This window comes from Schistocerca gregaria, chromosome 8, assembly GCF_023897955.1.
Source record: "Schistocerca gregaria isolate iqSchGreg1 chromosome 8, iqSchGreg1.2, whole genome shotgun sequence".
Taxonomy (NCBI): Eukaryota; Metazoa; Arthropoda; class Insecta; order Orthoptera; family Acrididae; genus Schistocerca; species Schistocerca gregaria.
Window position 1 is genome coordinate 243,431,664 of NC_064927.1, and position 17,729 is coordinate 243,449,392.

Sequence of the window (17,729 nt, forward strand, 5' to 3'; positions counted from 1 at the left end):
ACCGGGATAAACTAAAAGAACCAGAGGTTGTATGGAGTTTCAAGGAGAGCATAAGGGAGCAATTGACAGGAATGGGGGAAAGAAATACAATAGAAGAAGAATGGGTAGCTTTGAGGGATGAAGTAGTGAAGGCAGCAGAGGATCAAGTAGGTAAAAAGACGAGGGCTAGTAGAAATCCTTGGGTAACAGAAGAAATATTGAATTAAATTGATGAAAGGAGAAAATATAAAAATGCAGTAAATGAAGCAGGCAAAAAGGAATACAAACGTCTCAAAAATGAGATGGACAGGAAGTGCAAAATGGCTAAGCAGGGATGGCTAGAGGACAAATGTAAGGATGTAGAGGCTTATCTCACTAGGGGTAAGATAGATACTGCCTACAGGAAAATTAAAGAGACCTTTGGAGAAAAGAGGACCACTTGTATGAATATTAAGAGCTCAGATGGAAATTCAGTTCTAACCAAAGAAGGGAAAACAGAAAGGTGGAAGGAGTATATAGAGGGTCTATACAAGGGTGATGTACTTGAGGACAATATTATGGAAATGGAAGAGGATGTAGATGAAGATGAAATGGGAGATAAGATACTGCGTGTAGAGTTTGACAGAGCACTGAAAGACCTGAGTCGAAACAAGGCCCCTGGAGTAGACAACATTCCATTGGAACTACTGGCCTTGGGAGAGCCAGTCCTGACAAAACTCTACCATCTGGTGAGCAAGTGTATGAGACAGGCGAAATACCCCCAGACTTCAAGAAGAATATAATAATTCCAATCCCAAAGAAAGCAGGTGTTGACAGATGTGAAAATTACCGAACTATCAGTTTAATAATTCACAGCTGCAAAATACTAACGCGAGTTCTTTACAGACGAATGGAAAAGCTAGTAGAAGCCGACCTTGGGGAAGATCAGTTTGGATTCCGTAGAAATGTTGGAACACGTGAGGCAATACTGACCCTACGACTTATCTTAGAAGCTAGATTAAGGAAGGGCAAACCTACGTTTCTAGCATTTGTAGACTTAGAGAAAGCTTTTGACAATGTTGACTGGAATGCTCTCTTTAAAATTCTACAGGTGGCAGGGGTAAAATACAGGGAGCGAAAGGCTATTTACAATTTGTACAGAAACCAGATGGCAGTTATAAGAGTCGAGGGACATGAAAGGGAAGCAGTGGTGGGGAAGGGAGTGAGACAGGGCTGTAGTCTCTCCCCGATGTTATTCAATCTGTATATTGAGCAAGCAGTGAAGGAAACAAAAGGAAAAATTTTGAGTAGGTATTAAAATTCATGGAGAAGAAATAAAAACTTTGAGGTTCGCCGATGACATCGTAATTCTGTCAGAGACAGCAAAGGACTTGGAAGAGCAGTTGAACGGAATGGATAGTGTCTTGAAAGGAGGATATAAGATGACCATCAACAAAAGCAAAACGAGGATAATGGAATGTAGTCGAATTAAGTTGGGTGATGCTGAGGGAATTAGATTAGGAAATGACACGATTAAAGTAGTAAAGGAGTTTTGCTATTTGGGGAGCAAAATAACTGATGATGGTCGAAGTAGAGAGGATATAAAATGTAGACTGGCAATGGCAAGAAAAGCGTTTCTGAAGAAGAGAAGTTTGTTAACATCGAGTATAGATTTAAGTGTCAGGAAGTCATTTCTGAAAGTATTTGTATGGAGTGTAGCCATGTATGGAAGTGAATCATGGACGATAAATAATTTGGACAAGAAGAGAATAGAAGCTATCGAAATGTGGTGCTACAGAAGAATGCTGAAGATTAGATGGGTAGATCACATAACTAATGAGGAAGTATTGAATCGGATTGGTGAGAAGAGAAGTTTGTGGCACAACATGACCTGAAGAAGGGATCGGTTGGTAGGACATGTTCTGAGGCATCAAGGGATCACCAATTTAGTATTGGAGGGCAGTGTGGAGGGTAAAAATCATAGAGGGAGACCAAGAGATGAGTACACTAAGCAGATTCAGAAGGATGTAGGTTGCAGTAGGTACTGGGGAATGAAGAAGCTTGCACAGGATAGAGTTGCATGGAGAGCTGCATCAAACCAGTTTCAGGACTGAAGACCACAACAACAACAACAACAACAACATATTCACATGCTGACAAGATCAACGCTCAGCTTGGTTGGAGATGTGTTCACCATCCTAGCTGGGAGATGTGTTCACCATCCTAGCTGTCAACAGTAAAAATGTCAACTGTTGGGGAGAAAATATTAGTGATAGAGTGGATGGCTACTATATGTTCCTGGGTTATTATTGTAGCAATTTTCTTTGTGAGAACAGACATCTTTCGAACCAGGATGTGTGTGTGTTTATATCCATTAAGGGTGTTGATGGCCATACTGTTCTGCACCCTAAATCCATCATAATTAGTGGAGAGGCTGGAAATAGATCCAATAATGTGGAGCCAAGTACCCAATTAGACATTAACATGGGCTGCCACTTACCGTAAGTCTGAACAGTGATGTTTAGGTCCAATCAGATGGTTTTGTGCTTGTTATCTACATGGTTGTCAGGGAACATGTAAAATGTTATGAGTGGAGTATCAGTGGCACCTTACCTATACTGAGAAATATAATAAATGTTGTAAAGGATTGATGCGAGCAAGTAGCTGCATCCCCAGCTTAAATTTAAAACTGGTTCTTCATGTTCTTCCTCTAAAAATGGATTTTTAGTTTGATGTAAAATACAGTGTGTTGTTTAGTAGTAGTTTGTGTGTACAGTTGTTTTGTTGACAGTGGACCACACACTAGCACATGGCCTGGGACCGATGCTTGTACTGTTTGTCGGAGAGTACTAGAAATGCGTGCATTGTATGTAATGTAAAATTATAGCCAAGTAGACCAATACGGCAACCACAATGAAAAATAAATTAAATAGCTATTGTCTAGACTCTAGTGTGCCTCCTTTTAGATGCCAAGTGAATGGCTTATTTGTAGAAATAAATGAAGAGATGTTTTTCATTCATCTGAGATGCTCTCCAAATTGAATTAACAGGGAGTTTGTACTCTGAGTGCAAATGAATCACAGAAATGCTCAAAGAAAAGAAGTACTTGGGAGATGGTACAGGGAAGATGTTGCACATTCCAATAAGCGTTACACTCAGTTTTGAGTGACCCTGTTGTAACGGGAGTCAAAAAACAAATCGATAATTGCCCTTCGTACCATCTGCAGGGAGGAGAAGGAGGATTGTTACATTGTGTACTTCTAATCACACGCTGTACTGTGTAAGAGTGTAGTTTAAGATGTATTTCAGTATTTTGTGCCCTGTAATTAAGATTGTTGTGTTTAAAACTTTCTACTTTCATTGTTACAGGAGAAAAACAAAAGGACCAATCCGACTCCCATGGAAATCAGTAATGAAAATGTGGATGCTTCTGGGGACAAGGCTAGTGAAGCTGAGGAGGAAGAAGATCCAAAAGAAAAAGGAAAACTAAAACCAAACTCTGGCAATGGATGTGATCTTCCCAACTACCGGTGGACACAGACTCTGTCAGAAGTGGAGGTTAGTGTCATATTAATATCAATAGAACAAAAAAACCATTCAAAGTAAATTGTACTTTTTTATTCACTCTATGACTAGTTTTGGGGAGACTCATTTTCAGATAATCATAACATAGTTGAAAATGGCCTTTCCCAAGATGTCAAAATGTGCAGCAAACAGTTACAGTGCTGTAACTGCTCGTTGAATATTTGTGACATCTTGGGAAATGCCATTTTTGACTACGTTATGATGATCTGAAAATGGGGTCTCGGCCCAAAACTAGTGATCAAGTGAATAAAAAAGTACAATTTCCAACTTTGGTCTGGTGTTTTGTTCTAGTGGTTAACGGAAGTTTCTGACCCAAGCTACTCCAGCATGCTGGAAGTTCATAAATATTAAGATCAGTTTTATGTATATTCTCATCTGGATGTTTGTGTGTACTGATTTTTTACACAAGTATTGGTTCAGACACTGTGCAACTATCCCATCATACCATTTTTGATCTGAGTCCTCGATCTTGTGAAAGCAAATGCTTACTGGTCGGCTATGGACTCCTTGGCTGCTAGTGACCACACATTAGTATATATGGATGGCTGAAACTTTACACACACTATCAATATGAATCAAATCGGTTAGAGCATGTGTGTACGGTCTCCTCCAGGATAATGCACTCACAACTGCACAGGAAACTCTTATGACCACGGCTGACACTTGCAACATTTTAAGGACATTGCACAGTTGCTGTTCAGGATCAAATACAACAGTGCAACCTGCAGTCTTGGTTAGCATCTGTATTTTTGTTCAAGCATACATTTCTCACAGTGTTTCCATATTTTTGTCCTGTCACTATGTATATGTATGTTTAAATGTAGACATTGTAGAAATTGAAAATAGATGAAATTAATAGATTAAATTGGCTGTGTGTTTATGTACGTAACTTGATTAAATTTCAGTTTGATGTAAGACCTAAGGATGTTTTTGAAGTGACTAAATACCAACAGACTGGTATAGTTGTATGATTTTCAGATGATTTCAAAGAAGAGGCTATCACACTCTACTGCTTGTTTCCTCACACAGCTGCAAAGAGTCAATCTGTTTAATACTGTTAATAATAAAATTCTCATCTACCGAGTGGCAAAAGATGGCAGGGGTTTGCTGATAAAGTTCGTATTTGATGCTGCTTGAAGTCCAGCTCTTGGAAATAGAAAGTTGTGACATTGATTTGCTGTGTGCAGCATCAGTGTGCTAAAATCTGAAAACAATTTGAAGATGCTTATATAAGCTGGATCTGATAAAATTTGTGAAATTGTGATGATTTGCCATCTTTTAATAAAAAATTTTCCTTTTTCGAACCGCACTCAGAAAACTATTAAATTCGAAAACTTCAGAGGATAGAAGCAGCAGTAAATTTAATTTTGGGTTGTTAAATCAGTTGGAGAAAAATGTTTGATATACTAGAGAATCTACATGTGAAATTGGGTTACTATGTAACCAGTCTGATTGACTGTTAAAATTTGCTTCTTCAGGCAAAACATGGCAGAGTTACTAGTATTCATCTCACAAACATTCTTATGCAATAGAAATTTTGACTGAATCCTGAAACAGTGTATTATTAAAATAGCAACTGAGGGAAATACAGGACAATAGTTTATGAAAAGGCCCATTCTCAGTACAAAAGTAAATATATATTGCTGCATGAGCCTCAGCAAGTTTCATTTCACCAGCTGTCATTGGCTATTAAAAATTACATTATTTCATTGAAAAAAATCTGTAGTTACCTAAGTATCGCAGTAGATAAGGAAGTTTTGTTTTGAACCATGTAACAAACAAACACTCTTCGTTGCATGCTATTGGTTTCCAAAAATCTAATTTCGATATATCACACTGTTTGAGATACAAGGGATGTTACGAATGTTTCATTCTGGTTGTATTCCTGGCATATTATTGGAACCGAGTGTGTACATAACAATCCATTTTCTCAAAATTGAAGATAGTGACATCCTTTCAACTTTAAAGAATAATTCAATGTGTTACCTACATTTCATTAACAATAACAAGTGCTCTAACGTGCACAAAATGTAGATTCATACCAATCACTAATTTTCATTGCAAACTGTTAGATTTTCTTACAGTAGTTTACTTAATTTTGAAATATCACAATAACTATGACTGTTAACGGAATGATAGGTATTCATTGTGATGCTGACTAATGATGTTATGAGGCATCATAGATTAAATTATTTTATGGAATAGTTTAAGATCTGAGACAGATTGCAGATCTAGCACTTTTTGCTGTTCACACATTCTGGTGAGCCAGCTAGCTTCTGTACTGAACATTACACTGTGTAAGAGCTTGGCCATATGAGCTAGCCATCTCCCCTCCCTGAATGCCAACAGTCAAGTTCACCACCTAACATATTTATGGTGAACCTTACTCTGTGTGAGACGGGATTAAGATCTATGACTGCAGCTCCTTGTAAACCACTTCCACCAGTGGTCTCTACCAAACTGTAGAGACAACCATCAGTGACAAAACTAGATACACTACACAGCTCAGTCTTATCAAAATAGCTTGCATCAAAACAACAAAAACCAAAATCCACATCCACAGCATTCAGAATCCAAAGAAACCTGTTTCATCAGGTAAGAGAATGTTTGTATTAATTGAATAAGGTGATTCCAAAATGGAAATGGATGCATATGTTGACAAAGTGGGAGGTCATATGGCTTCTTCTCACACTATTCAGCTGGTGTGATCAGAAAAGGAGGAGAGAAAAAACTCTAATGGAATGTGGATAGTTCCAGAATACATGAAGTAGTAAAACTTTTAACACAGGATAAGCTCTTGTGCATATGGGACACTCATCTCAGATCTTCAGACAATGCTGTGTTGGGTTACATCAGGCACAGGAAGGGTGATGCAGATTGTGACAGGACAGAGGATGAAGTGGCAGTATTCATCCACAGTAGATGTCATTCTGTACTTGTTACCCTCACCACCCAACTTCAGGCAGCAGCTGGCTGGGTTTCGTACGCCACTGAGAATAACTTTGGGATTCCTCTTTCCCCTACCTCATGAATTTTTGGATAATAAGGTCCTTGATAATGTCAGCCACGGACTCCCATGTACCTTTATCTTCCTCAGAGTTCTTAATGTGCGTCACATCTGGCAAGGCTCTACACATACTTTTTCCGAGGGTCGAGTAGTGGAGAGGTTCCTCTTGTTCAGTATTATTTGTATCCTTGATATAGAGAAAGTGACACATCTCATCACTGCAGATAGATTGTCCGTAGCCATTGACCTTTGAGTTTGCTGTGCCGGGCTAGTTGATTCTGTTCTTTGAGATGTGGCGGATGGCTTGCACTCTAGGAACCGTTTTCTCATTTAGACTTAGTTATCAGGTACATCAGCACCTGTGAGTAGGCCACTTAAATGGGTGCTAAAAAACTGACTGCTTTACAGCAACTTGGTAGTCTTACATCAGCCCAGTATCCAGGACATGATAAATCACATAACTACTGTCATCCACAAGGGTGCCAATTTCTATGTCAAGAAGTCATTTGTTATACGTGGCAAGTGACAAGTCCTGTGTGGAGCAAGGAGTGTCAGGGACATAGACAGGTGGGCAGCATTACAAAGGTTCCACCATAATCAATTTGCTGAGGTTCTTGCAGTTTTTTTGCATTGTTCTAAAAAAAAAAAAAAAAAAAAAAAAAAAAAAAAAGCACAACACAATACCAGCGAGAGAAAAAAGCAGTCATGGAAAGTATTTGTACATTTTGTACAATCTGTTAACTGTTTCATACCACCAGTAAAGGTATGGGAGACAGTGAGAAGGATCTGTGGGGAAAGATAATACATGCATTGAGTGGCCATGTAAGACAGTGTGCTCTAATCGTTGCACCAGTAGCTGTAGCCCAGTGGTGAAATACATGAAATAAATTACATTTAGTGCCAGTCAAGATCTCGCATTCCAGCTGAGATGGGAATTAACCAAGAAGACATGGTTGGGCCTAGCTCTGTATACTGCATGTTGTCTTGTTGTTGTGGTCTTCAGTCCAAAGGCTGGTTTGATGCAGCTTTCCATGGTAATCTGCCCTGTTTGAGCCTCTTCACCTCCGAGTAACTATTGCACCTTACATCCTTTTGACTCTACCTATGCATTGGTCTCCCTTCACAATTTTTACCACACACACACACTTCCTTCCAATACTGAATTCCCCCCTTGTGGTTAGAATAGGCCTCAGGTATTCCTGCCTGTTGTAAGAGGCAACTAAAAGGAGTCTCACATTTTGGCCTTCGTGTGATGGTCCCCTGTAGGGTTTGACCTCCATTTTTAAAAATGTTCCCGAAGAACAAGATAATTGGGGAAGAGCACCTTACACAGTACATCGTGTCCAACATGCGCTGAGACCTATCGCATCCTTTGACAATGTGGATCTGCACTTCAGTTCATTCTCCAACTGTTGGGCAAGATCACCCTCCTGGGTGCATATTTTTCCATCAACTGTGCATTATCATTTTCTACGCTGACAATGATAATGGACTTGTTTGCTTGGTTGCACCTGATACCCAGCACGGTAGCCAGTCCATTATGGTGGTTCTGCCATGTACCCTGTTGGTTGTAGCCCCCTGACAGCACAGGGATCGCTCTGCAGATGCCTGCACCGTTAACTCCCCATGTATGCTGAGAAGTAGATGCCCGTCACCCTGGGGCATCGGGACTCCCAACAATGGCCATCCTGTCAGGTGGCCTTTGCTGTGGCTGGGTGGCACCCATGGGGAGGGCACCTGGTCGGAGTGGGTAGCATCAGGGCGGATGACACGCGATTGAAGCGTATTACATCATCTCTTGCTGGTGGTCAAACACCAGCAGTCTCTAAGCATTCGCAGGCTCAACTCAACACCATGGGAGGAACGTCAGGCTGAGGATGGCAGTGACGCTTACTCGCCCTGGTACCTTGTACATTTGAGAGATTGTGAATCTTTCAAAATGATAAGCCTCAGTTTTTTTTTTTTTGAGGACAAGTTTGTGGAGGTGGAGATCTGGGTCGGTCTTGATCGAAACAGCGTCCTCTACCTAGTCATGGGCGTTTCTTGCTTGTGACAAGCTGTGAGATGTTTCTGTAACCATCAAGCCCCATAAGAGCTTAAATATGGTCCAGGATATCATATTTCATAGGGACCTACTTTTGCAGTCTGACGACGAGCTGCGTGCCAATTTAGAGCGGCGAGGTGTACATTTCATTCAGCGTGTCCACCGGTGGCAGAGGGATAGTGAGATTGCCACCAGTGCCTTCATCTTGGCATTCGAGGATGATACATTACCCGAGAAGGTAAAGGAGATAGTCTACCGCTGTGATGTGAAGCCCTATATCCCTCTCCCAGTGCAGTGCATTAAATGCTGGAAGTTCAGCCATATGTCTTCCCACTGCACTTTGAGCATCACTTGTCGAGATTGCAGACGCCCATCACATCCCAATAACTCCATGTGCTCTGCCTATCATCTGTGTCAACTGCATAGAGCACCATTTGCCTTGCTCACCTAACTGCAGGATTTTCCAGAAAGAAAGGAAACAAACTCATGGAGTACAAGGCCCTGGACCGACTGACCTACACTGAGGCTAAGAGGAAATTAGAATGCTTACATCCAGTATGTATGACATCGTCTTATGCTGCTGCTACAACAGTTCTAGCCCCATTAGCTCAGCCAACGACAGTCACCTCTCAGAATCGGAAGACTACACCTGCCCCCTTGATGGTGGAGGGCACCTTCCCTCCCTGTTGCTCCTGCACCACCTACTTCGGAAGCAACACCCACCCAACCATCAGGGAAACCAGGCCCCACCTCTGCGCCGGAGAAGCGTAAGTCTTCTATGGCTCCTCTCGCTAGGAAGGAGTCCCTTGGGTCACTCCCTTCAAAGGTTTCTGCTAATGGGCAAGATGGCACCCACCAGTGGCTGAAGAGCCCAAAAGCAGCTGGTCGTAGGGCTTCATGCTCATCCTCAGTCCTGGAGACTGAATCAGTTAAGTCCTCCCAGCCAGGGGAACTTGAGGAGCAGTGAGAGAAATCCAAAACAAAGATCCCCAAGACCAAGGGAATTGTGGTGACACCTACACCATTTCTACCTACAAGCTCTACATCTGTGGATGAGGTGGAGATTCTGACGTCTGCTGAGGACCTAGATCTTTCCAGACCCTCAGACACAACGGATATAGACTGCTCAGGCAATAAGTCAGTGGCAGCAGGTAACCCTGTGGTGTAAACTGCCCAGTCTCATGATGACATCATCCTCCAGTGGAATTGCGGCATTTTTTTCCACCACCGGGCTGATCTACAGCAACTGTTAGGCTTCACACCTGCTTTCTTCATTGCCCTCCAGGAAACTTGGTTCCCGGCAATCTGGACCACTGCCCTCCGCGTCTATAAGTGATGTTACAGGAAATGTAGTGACTATAATCAAGTGTGAGGTGGAGTTTGCGTTTATGTCCTAAACTCAGTCTGTAGTGAAAAGTCTTGAAGCTCTTGTTCAGAATAAGGACAAGCCAAGAAATAACTGTCAGCAATGCATATATTCCTCCAGATGGTGCAGTGCCCCTGAATGTCTTAGCTGCACTGATTGACCAACTCCTTAAACCTTTCCTACTTGGGGAGATTTTCATGCCCATAACCCTTTGTGGGTGGCACCTTGCTTACTGGCCTAGGCAGAGGTGTCGAAACTTTACTGTCTCAGTTCAATCTTGGCCTCTTAAATACTGGGGCCACCACACATTCCAGTGTGGCTCGCAGTAGTAACTTGGCCATTGATTTATCAATTTGCAGCTCAGAACTTCTCCAATCTATCCACTGGAGAGCACATGACGACCTGTGTGGTAGTGACCACTTCCCCATCTCCCTGTCACTGCTCCAGCATCAGGCACACGGACGCCTGCCCAAATGGGCTTTAAACAAGGTGGACTGGGAAGTTTCACCTCTCCTGTCACTGTTGAATCTCCTACACATGTAAACATCAATGTGATGTCTGAGCAGGTGACCACAACAATCCATTCTGTGGCAGAAAAAGCAACCCCTCGCTCTTTAGGGTGCTCCCGGCGAAAGGCAGTCCCTTGGTGGTCGCCTGAAGTCACTGAAGCATTTAAGGGTTGTTGGCGAGCTCTACAGCATCCAAAGTGGCACCCTTCCCTGTAGCACCTCATGGCATTTAAACAGCTCCATACCCACATTCGCCAACTCATCAGATGACAGAAGCAGGAGTGTTGGGAGAGATACGTCTTGACCATTGGGCACCATACGTCACTTACCCAAGTCTAGACAAGGGTACCAGACTGCAACAGGTGTCTTCCCCCCCCCCCCCCCCCCCCCCACCCACCAGCCTTTCACATTCTCAAACGGCAGGTGGAAGGGAAAGTCCTCTCGTTTAATACACGATACAGTAATGCCCCATTTACAGAGTGGGAGCTCCTCAGTGCCCTTGTACATTGCCACAACACTGCTCCTGGGCCAGATTGGATCCACAGTCAGATGAGTAAACATCTCTCATCTGACTACAAGCGACATCTCCTCGTCATTTTCAACTGGATGTGGTGTGATGGTGCCTTTCCATTGCAGTGGCAGGAGAGCACCACCATTCCAGTGCTCAAACCCAGTAAAAAACAGCTTGATGTGGATAGCTATTGGCTCATCAGCCTCATCAATGTTCTTTGTAAGCTTCTGGACCGTATGGTGTGTCGGCAGTTGGGTAGGGTCCTGGAGTCACGTGGCCTACTGGCTCCGTCAGGGCAGATTCCGCCAGGGTCGTTCTACCGTTGATAATCTTGTGTCCCTTGAGCTTGTCATCCAAACAGCCTTTTCCATATACCAACATCTGGTTGCCATCTTTTCTGATTTATGAAAAGTGTATGACATGACCTGGCTACATTACATCCTTGCCACATTATACGAGTGGGGTCTCAGAGGCCCATTCCTGAATTTTACCCAAAATTTCCTGTCACTTCGTACTTTCCGTGTCCAAGTTGGTGCCTACATAATTCCCCCCATATCCAGGAGAATGGGGTTCTGCAGGGCTCTATATTAAGTGTATCTCTACTTTTAGTACCCATTAATGGTCTAGCAGCAGCTGTAGGGCTGTCCGTCTCACCTTTCTTATATACAGACATCTTCTGCATTTCGTACTGTTCCGCCAGTACTGGTGTTTCTGAGCAGCGCCTGCAGGTAGCCATCCACAAGGCGCAGTCATGGGCTCTAGCCCATGGTTTCCAGTTTTCGGCCGCAAAGTCGTGTGTTATGCACTTCTGTTGGCATCACACCGTCCATTCGAAACCAGAGTTTTACTGTAGCGATGATCCACTCACTGTAGTGGAGACATATTGACTCTTAGGACTGGTTTTGGATGACTGGTTGCCTTAACTTCCACACCTTCATCAGCTTAAGTGGAAGTGCCTCAATGCCCTCTGCTGCCTGAGCAACACCAACTGGGGTACAGATAACACTGCACTGCAGCTCTACAGAGCCCTTGTTCACTCCCACCTTGACTGTGGGAGTCTGGCTTATGGCTAGGCAGTGCCCTCAATGTTGTGTTTACTTGACCCAGTGCACCACTGTGGCGTTTGCCTAGCGACAGGAGCATTTAGCACAAGTCCGGTGACCAGCGTCCTGGTGGAGGCCGGAGTCCCTCCATTGCAGGTTAGGTGTGCACAACTGATGCCCAGTTACGTTGCACACGTTTGTAGTTCTCCTGCACATTGGAATTAGTGTCTCTTTTTCACACCCACTGTGGTTCATCTCCTGCATCGGCGGCCCTGGTCAGGGCTTCCAATTGCTGTTCGTGTGCAATCCCTTCTTTCTGAACTGGAGTCATTGCCTTTACCACCTATACTTGAGGTTGATTCATGTACACCTCCATGGTGTACACGTAGGCTGCGGCTTTGCCTGTACCTTTCACGTGGCCCTAAGGACTCGGTTAACCCCATGGCTCTCTGCTGCCACTTCCTCTCCATTCTTGACATTTACCAAGGCCATGAAGTGGTTTACACCGATGATTTGATGGCTGATGATCACATGATCACGTCGGCTTCGTGTATGTCCATGGAGGACATATTGAACAGCATTCCTTGCTCAGTGGGTGCAGTGTTTTCACTGCCGAGCTGGTGGCTATATCTAGTGCTTTTGAGCACATCTGCTGAAGCCCTGGGCAGTTGTTTCTTCGTCGGTGTACTGACTCCTTGAGCAGCCTACAAGCTATTGACCACTGCTACCCTCATCACCCTTTGGTAGCGACCATCCAGGAGTCCACCTATGCCCTGGAATTGTCCAGTTGTTCAGTTGTGTTTGTTGGACCCCAGGCCACATTGGAATCCCAGGCAATGAACTTGTCAACAGGCTGGTCAAACAGGCTACACGGAAACCGCTTATGGAGATCAGCTTCTCTGCAACTGACCTGTGTTCAGTACTACGCTGCAAGCTTTTGCGGCATTGGGAGACGGAATGGCATAACCTCAGTACGCGCAACAAACTACGTGCCATTAAGGAAACTGTGAATGTGTGGAAGATCTCCACGTGGGCCTGTTGCAGGGACTCTGTGGTTCCCTGTCGGCTCCGCATTGGTCACACTTGGGCGACACATAGCTACCTCATGTGCCGTGATGACCCACCTCAGTGTCGGTGTGGCGCTCGGCTGACAGTGGCTCATATTTTGGTGATCTGTCCCCCTTTGGCTGCCCTGTGCCAGACTCTTCAGTTACCAGTCTCGTTGCCATTAATTGTAGCTGACAACGCCTCATCGGCTAATTTAGTTTCACTTTTTATACAATCTGTTTAAGTTTTCACACATGTCCTTTGTCCCTTTGTGTTCTCCATTCTAATGCTTTAAGGCTGGATGTTTTATTGTGTTGCAGAGTGGCTGGCTTTTCCTTTTTAGTCTTGTGCTCAGCCAGCAGTGGTCGTCTGCACTCTTGTTCTTATTCCTTCTATCTGTTTATTGCTTTTCTCTGTGGTTTTCTTTTCGTGTTTTGTCCATAGTAGTGTCGGTTGTCCTGTCCTTTGTCTGGTTCTTCCAATCTACTGTTATTGTGCTGTATGTCTCTTTTCTTTTCTTCTTTCCCATCTGCAATTATTTACCAGGAACAAGGGACCGATGACCTAGCAGTTTGGTCCCTCCCCCCCCCCCCCCCCCCCCCCCCTCCTCTAAACCAACCAACCGACCAATACTGAATTTGTGATCCTTAGACATCTCAGAATTTGTCCTATCAATCGATCCCTTCTTTTAGCCAATTTGTACCAGAAATTTCTTTTCTCCGCAATTTTATTTAGTACTTCCTCATTAGCTATATGATCTACCCATCTAATCTTCAGTATTCTTCTGAAGCACCACATTTCAAAACTTCTATTCTCTTTCTGTCTAAACTGTTTATCATCCATGTTTCAGTTCCATATAAATACTTCCAGAAAATACTTTCTAACACTTAAATCTATATTCGATGTTAACAAATTTCTTTTCTTGAGAAATGCTTTTCTTGTAATTGCCAATCTGCATTTTATACCCTCTTTACTTCGACCATCGTCAGTTATTTTGTTGCCCAAATAGCAAAACTCATCTACTACTTTAAGTGCCTCATTTCCTAATCTAATTCCCTCATGATCACCTTATTTAATTCGACTAAATTCCAGTATCGTTTCTTTGCTTTCGTTGATGTTCATCTTATATTGTCCTTTCAAGACAATGTCCATTTGTTGAACTGCTGTCCCAAGTCTCTGACAGAATTATAGTGCCATCGGCAAACCTCGGAGTTTTTATTTCTTTTTCCTGAACTTTAGTTCCTACTACAAATTTTTCTTTGGTTTCCTTTACTGCTTGTTCAATATGTACAGATTGAATAATATTGGGGGATAGACTACAACCCTGTCTCACTCCCTTTTCAACCATTGTTTCCCTTTCATGCCCCTCGACACTTATTACTGCTGTCTGGCTTCTGTACAAGTTGTAAATACCCTTTCAATACCTGTATTTTACCCTTGCTACCTTCATAATTTCAAAGAGTATTCCAGTCAACATTGTCAAAAGCTTTCCCTAAGTGCATCTTTCCTTAACCTATCTTCTAAGATAAGTCAGAGGGTCAGAATTACCCCGTGTGTTTTTACATTTCTCTAGAATCCAAACTGATCTCCCCCAAAGTCAGTGTATACCAGTTTTCCCATTCTTCTGTAAAAAATTCATGTTAGAATTTTGCAGCCTTGATTTACTAAACTGATAGTTCAATAACATTCACAGGTGTCAGCACGTGCTTTCGTTGGAATTGGAATTATTATCTTTGTATTGGAGTCTGAGGGTGTTTCTCCCGTCTAATACGTCTTGCATGCTGGATGGAAGAGTTTTGTTGCGGCTGACCCTCCCAAGGCTATTAGTAGTTCTGATGGAATATCGTTTACTTCTAGGGCATTGTTTCAACTTCGGTCTTTCAAAGTTTTGTCAAATTACTCTCATAGTATCATATCTCCCATCTCATATTCATCTACATCCTCTTTCCGTTCTATAGAATAGACTTCAAGTCTATGTCCTTTGTATAGACCTTCTGTATGCTCATTCCACCTTTCAGATTCCCTTCTTTGCTGAGGATTGAGTTCCCATCTGAGCTGCTGATATTCATACAGCTGCTCATCTTTTCCACAAAGGCTTCTGTAATTCTCTTCTAGGCAGTATGTATCTTTCCCCCAACAAAGTATGCTATTAAATCCTTACATTTGTCCTCTAGCCATTCCTGCTTAGCTATTTTGCACTTCCTATCAATCTGATTTTTTCAGACATTTGTATTCCCTTTTGCCTGCTCCATTTGCTGTATTTTTATATTTTTTCCTTTCATCAATTAAATTCAGTAGCTCTTGTGTTATCTAAGATTTCTTACAAGGCTTTGTTTTTTTTTCCTGTGTGATACTCTGCTGCCTTCACTATTTTATCTCATAAAGCTAACTATTCATCATCTACTGTATTCCTTTTCCCTTTCCATTCAACCACTGTGGAATGCTCCCTCTGAAACACTCTAAAACCTGTGGTTCTTTCAACATTTCTGATCCCATCTCCTTAACTTTTTCCAATTTGTTCAGGTTGTCTACAATTCATGACCAATAAATTGTGGTCAGAGTCCATATCTTTTCCTGGAAATGTTTTACAATTTAAAATCTGGTTTCTAAACCTCTGTCTTACCATTATATCAACAATCGGAAACAGTTGGATGTCTTGAGGTCTCTTCCATGTATACATCCTTCTTTCATGATTCTTAAACCAAGTACTAGCGATGATTAAATTATGCTCTGCTCAAAACTCTACCAGGTGGCGTCCTCTTCCATTCCGTTCCCCCAGTCCATATTCGCCTACTGTTTTTCTCCCTCTTCCTTTTCCTACTTTTGAATTTCAGTCCCCCATGACTATTAAATTTTTTGTCTCCCATAACTACTTGAATGATTTCTTTTATCTCATCATACATTTCTTCAGTCTCTTCATCATGTGGGGAGCTAGTTGGCATATAAATTTGTACTACTGTGGTGGATGTGGGCTTCATGTCTATCTTGGCTACAATAATTAGTTCAGTATATTGTTCATAGTAGCTTACTGCATTCCTGTTCTCTTATTCATTATTAAACCCACTCCTGCATTACCCTTACTTGATTTTGTCCTTATAACCCTGTATTACCTGACCAGAAGCCCTGTTCCCCTTCCATCAAACTTCACTAATTCCGCCAAATCTAACTTCAACTGATCCATTTTCCTTTTTAAAATGTCTAATCTACCTGCCTGATTAAGGGTTCTAACATTCTACACTTCAATCCATAGAATGCCAGTGTTTTTTCTCCTTGAGGTTGAAGCTCTTTTGTCTGTTTTTGCTTTAACAATACATACCGTATTTACTCGAATCTAAGTCGCACTCGAATCTTAGCCTCACCTGAAAAACGAGACTCGAAATCAAGGGAAAAAAAAAAATATTCCCGAATCTAAGTCGCACCTGAAATTTGAGACTCGAAATTCAAGGGGAGAGAAAACTTTTAGGCCGCACCTCCAAATCGAAACAAAGTTGGTCCATTGTAATATGAGACACAACTTAGGTTGAATGAATGAAGATACAGCTACAGTACTTTGGTTCGAGTCGTAAGCTTAGCAATTAACCTTTACCAGGTAGCCATTGCTATGCGTCACGTGCTCCATCCGTATTTATACGAGTACCCATCCTTTTTCGCATACTACGTCTGGTTTGAATTGAATGCTTATTTTTCTTCGATCTGATAAGTGTCATTCTCTTTGTTATAAGTGTTTACGTCACTTTAAGCTGAAAATGCATTACTGTACTGTGTCCTGCATTGTTCGTCGCATTCTGATAATGAGTGTTTACGACCTGTCGCCGCTCGCGGCATGGCTTACTTTTGCGCACGCTACCGCCGCTTACAATTAAAAAAAAAAAAAAAAGAGATAGACGAATCGTCTCCTTAGCGAAACAATGGCAAGAGACTGCTATTTGTTGTTACTTACTCTGCTGCTTTCTTTGATAATGATTAACAAGAACCAAATAATAGACAGCGTATGATAGAAGATGATCTGAACGAGAGTTTAGTGGAAAATTTTTCTCCATTTGAAAAACTTTTCAGACGCCTCTTTAGTAGCCTACATTACAGTCTGCACTGAAATTAGAGTCATCTTAGATTTAAAAATCTAATCAGTTGCCGTGCTTCATTTCTGACTGTGTCATTATTAGGCATAAGAATAATACGAATATAAACATGACATGATATGTACATTCTTCCGCGTTTGCCGTTGTCTCACTCTAGTTTTGTAGTTTATTATTCAGACAGGATTTAAATGAATTAGCAGCAAACTCGAAAGAATACATGGCAAAATGTTTATATTTGTATTATTCTTATGGTGAAAAGAATACTGCATTTGATTCACAATTCATAGAAGCTCCTATAAGGAACCACCTCTTCTCATAGGTAGGGAAAAATTAAGAACGTAGACATCCCAAACAGTCTTGCTAGTCGGATTTTCGTAGTACATTGAAATACTGCTACATTTGAAGGTTGACAATACGGAATTTGTATTTACTTCGTTGGATAATGTGTGAAAATGCAGTGGTCGAAACTCGAGGCGGAGGAAAAAGCTCGTCGTCCACATATATTTTTTTTTTTTTTTTTTTTTTTTTTGCGCAGAGGGTTTGGTGCCAGTATTTATCTTTGTGCCTGCAAAGCATGCCT

General features: G+C 42.1%; 1 protein-coding gene across 1 annotated transcript in view; it reads left to right on the forward strand.

The window, feature by feature from the left end:
• The window catches only part of LOC126284455 (nuclear migration protein nudC), a 51,125-nt gene that overhangs the window by 22,283 nt on the left and 11,113 nt on the right, over nucleotides 1-17,729 (forward strand). The window contains exon 4 of the mRNA XM_049983376.1: nucleotides 3,328-3,516. Within this exon, the coding sequence (XP_049839333.1) occupies nucleotides 3,328-3,516 (189 nt within the window). The remainder of the gene's footprint in view (nucleotides 1-3,327; nucleotides 3,517-17,729) is intronic.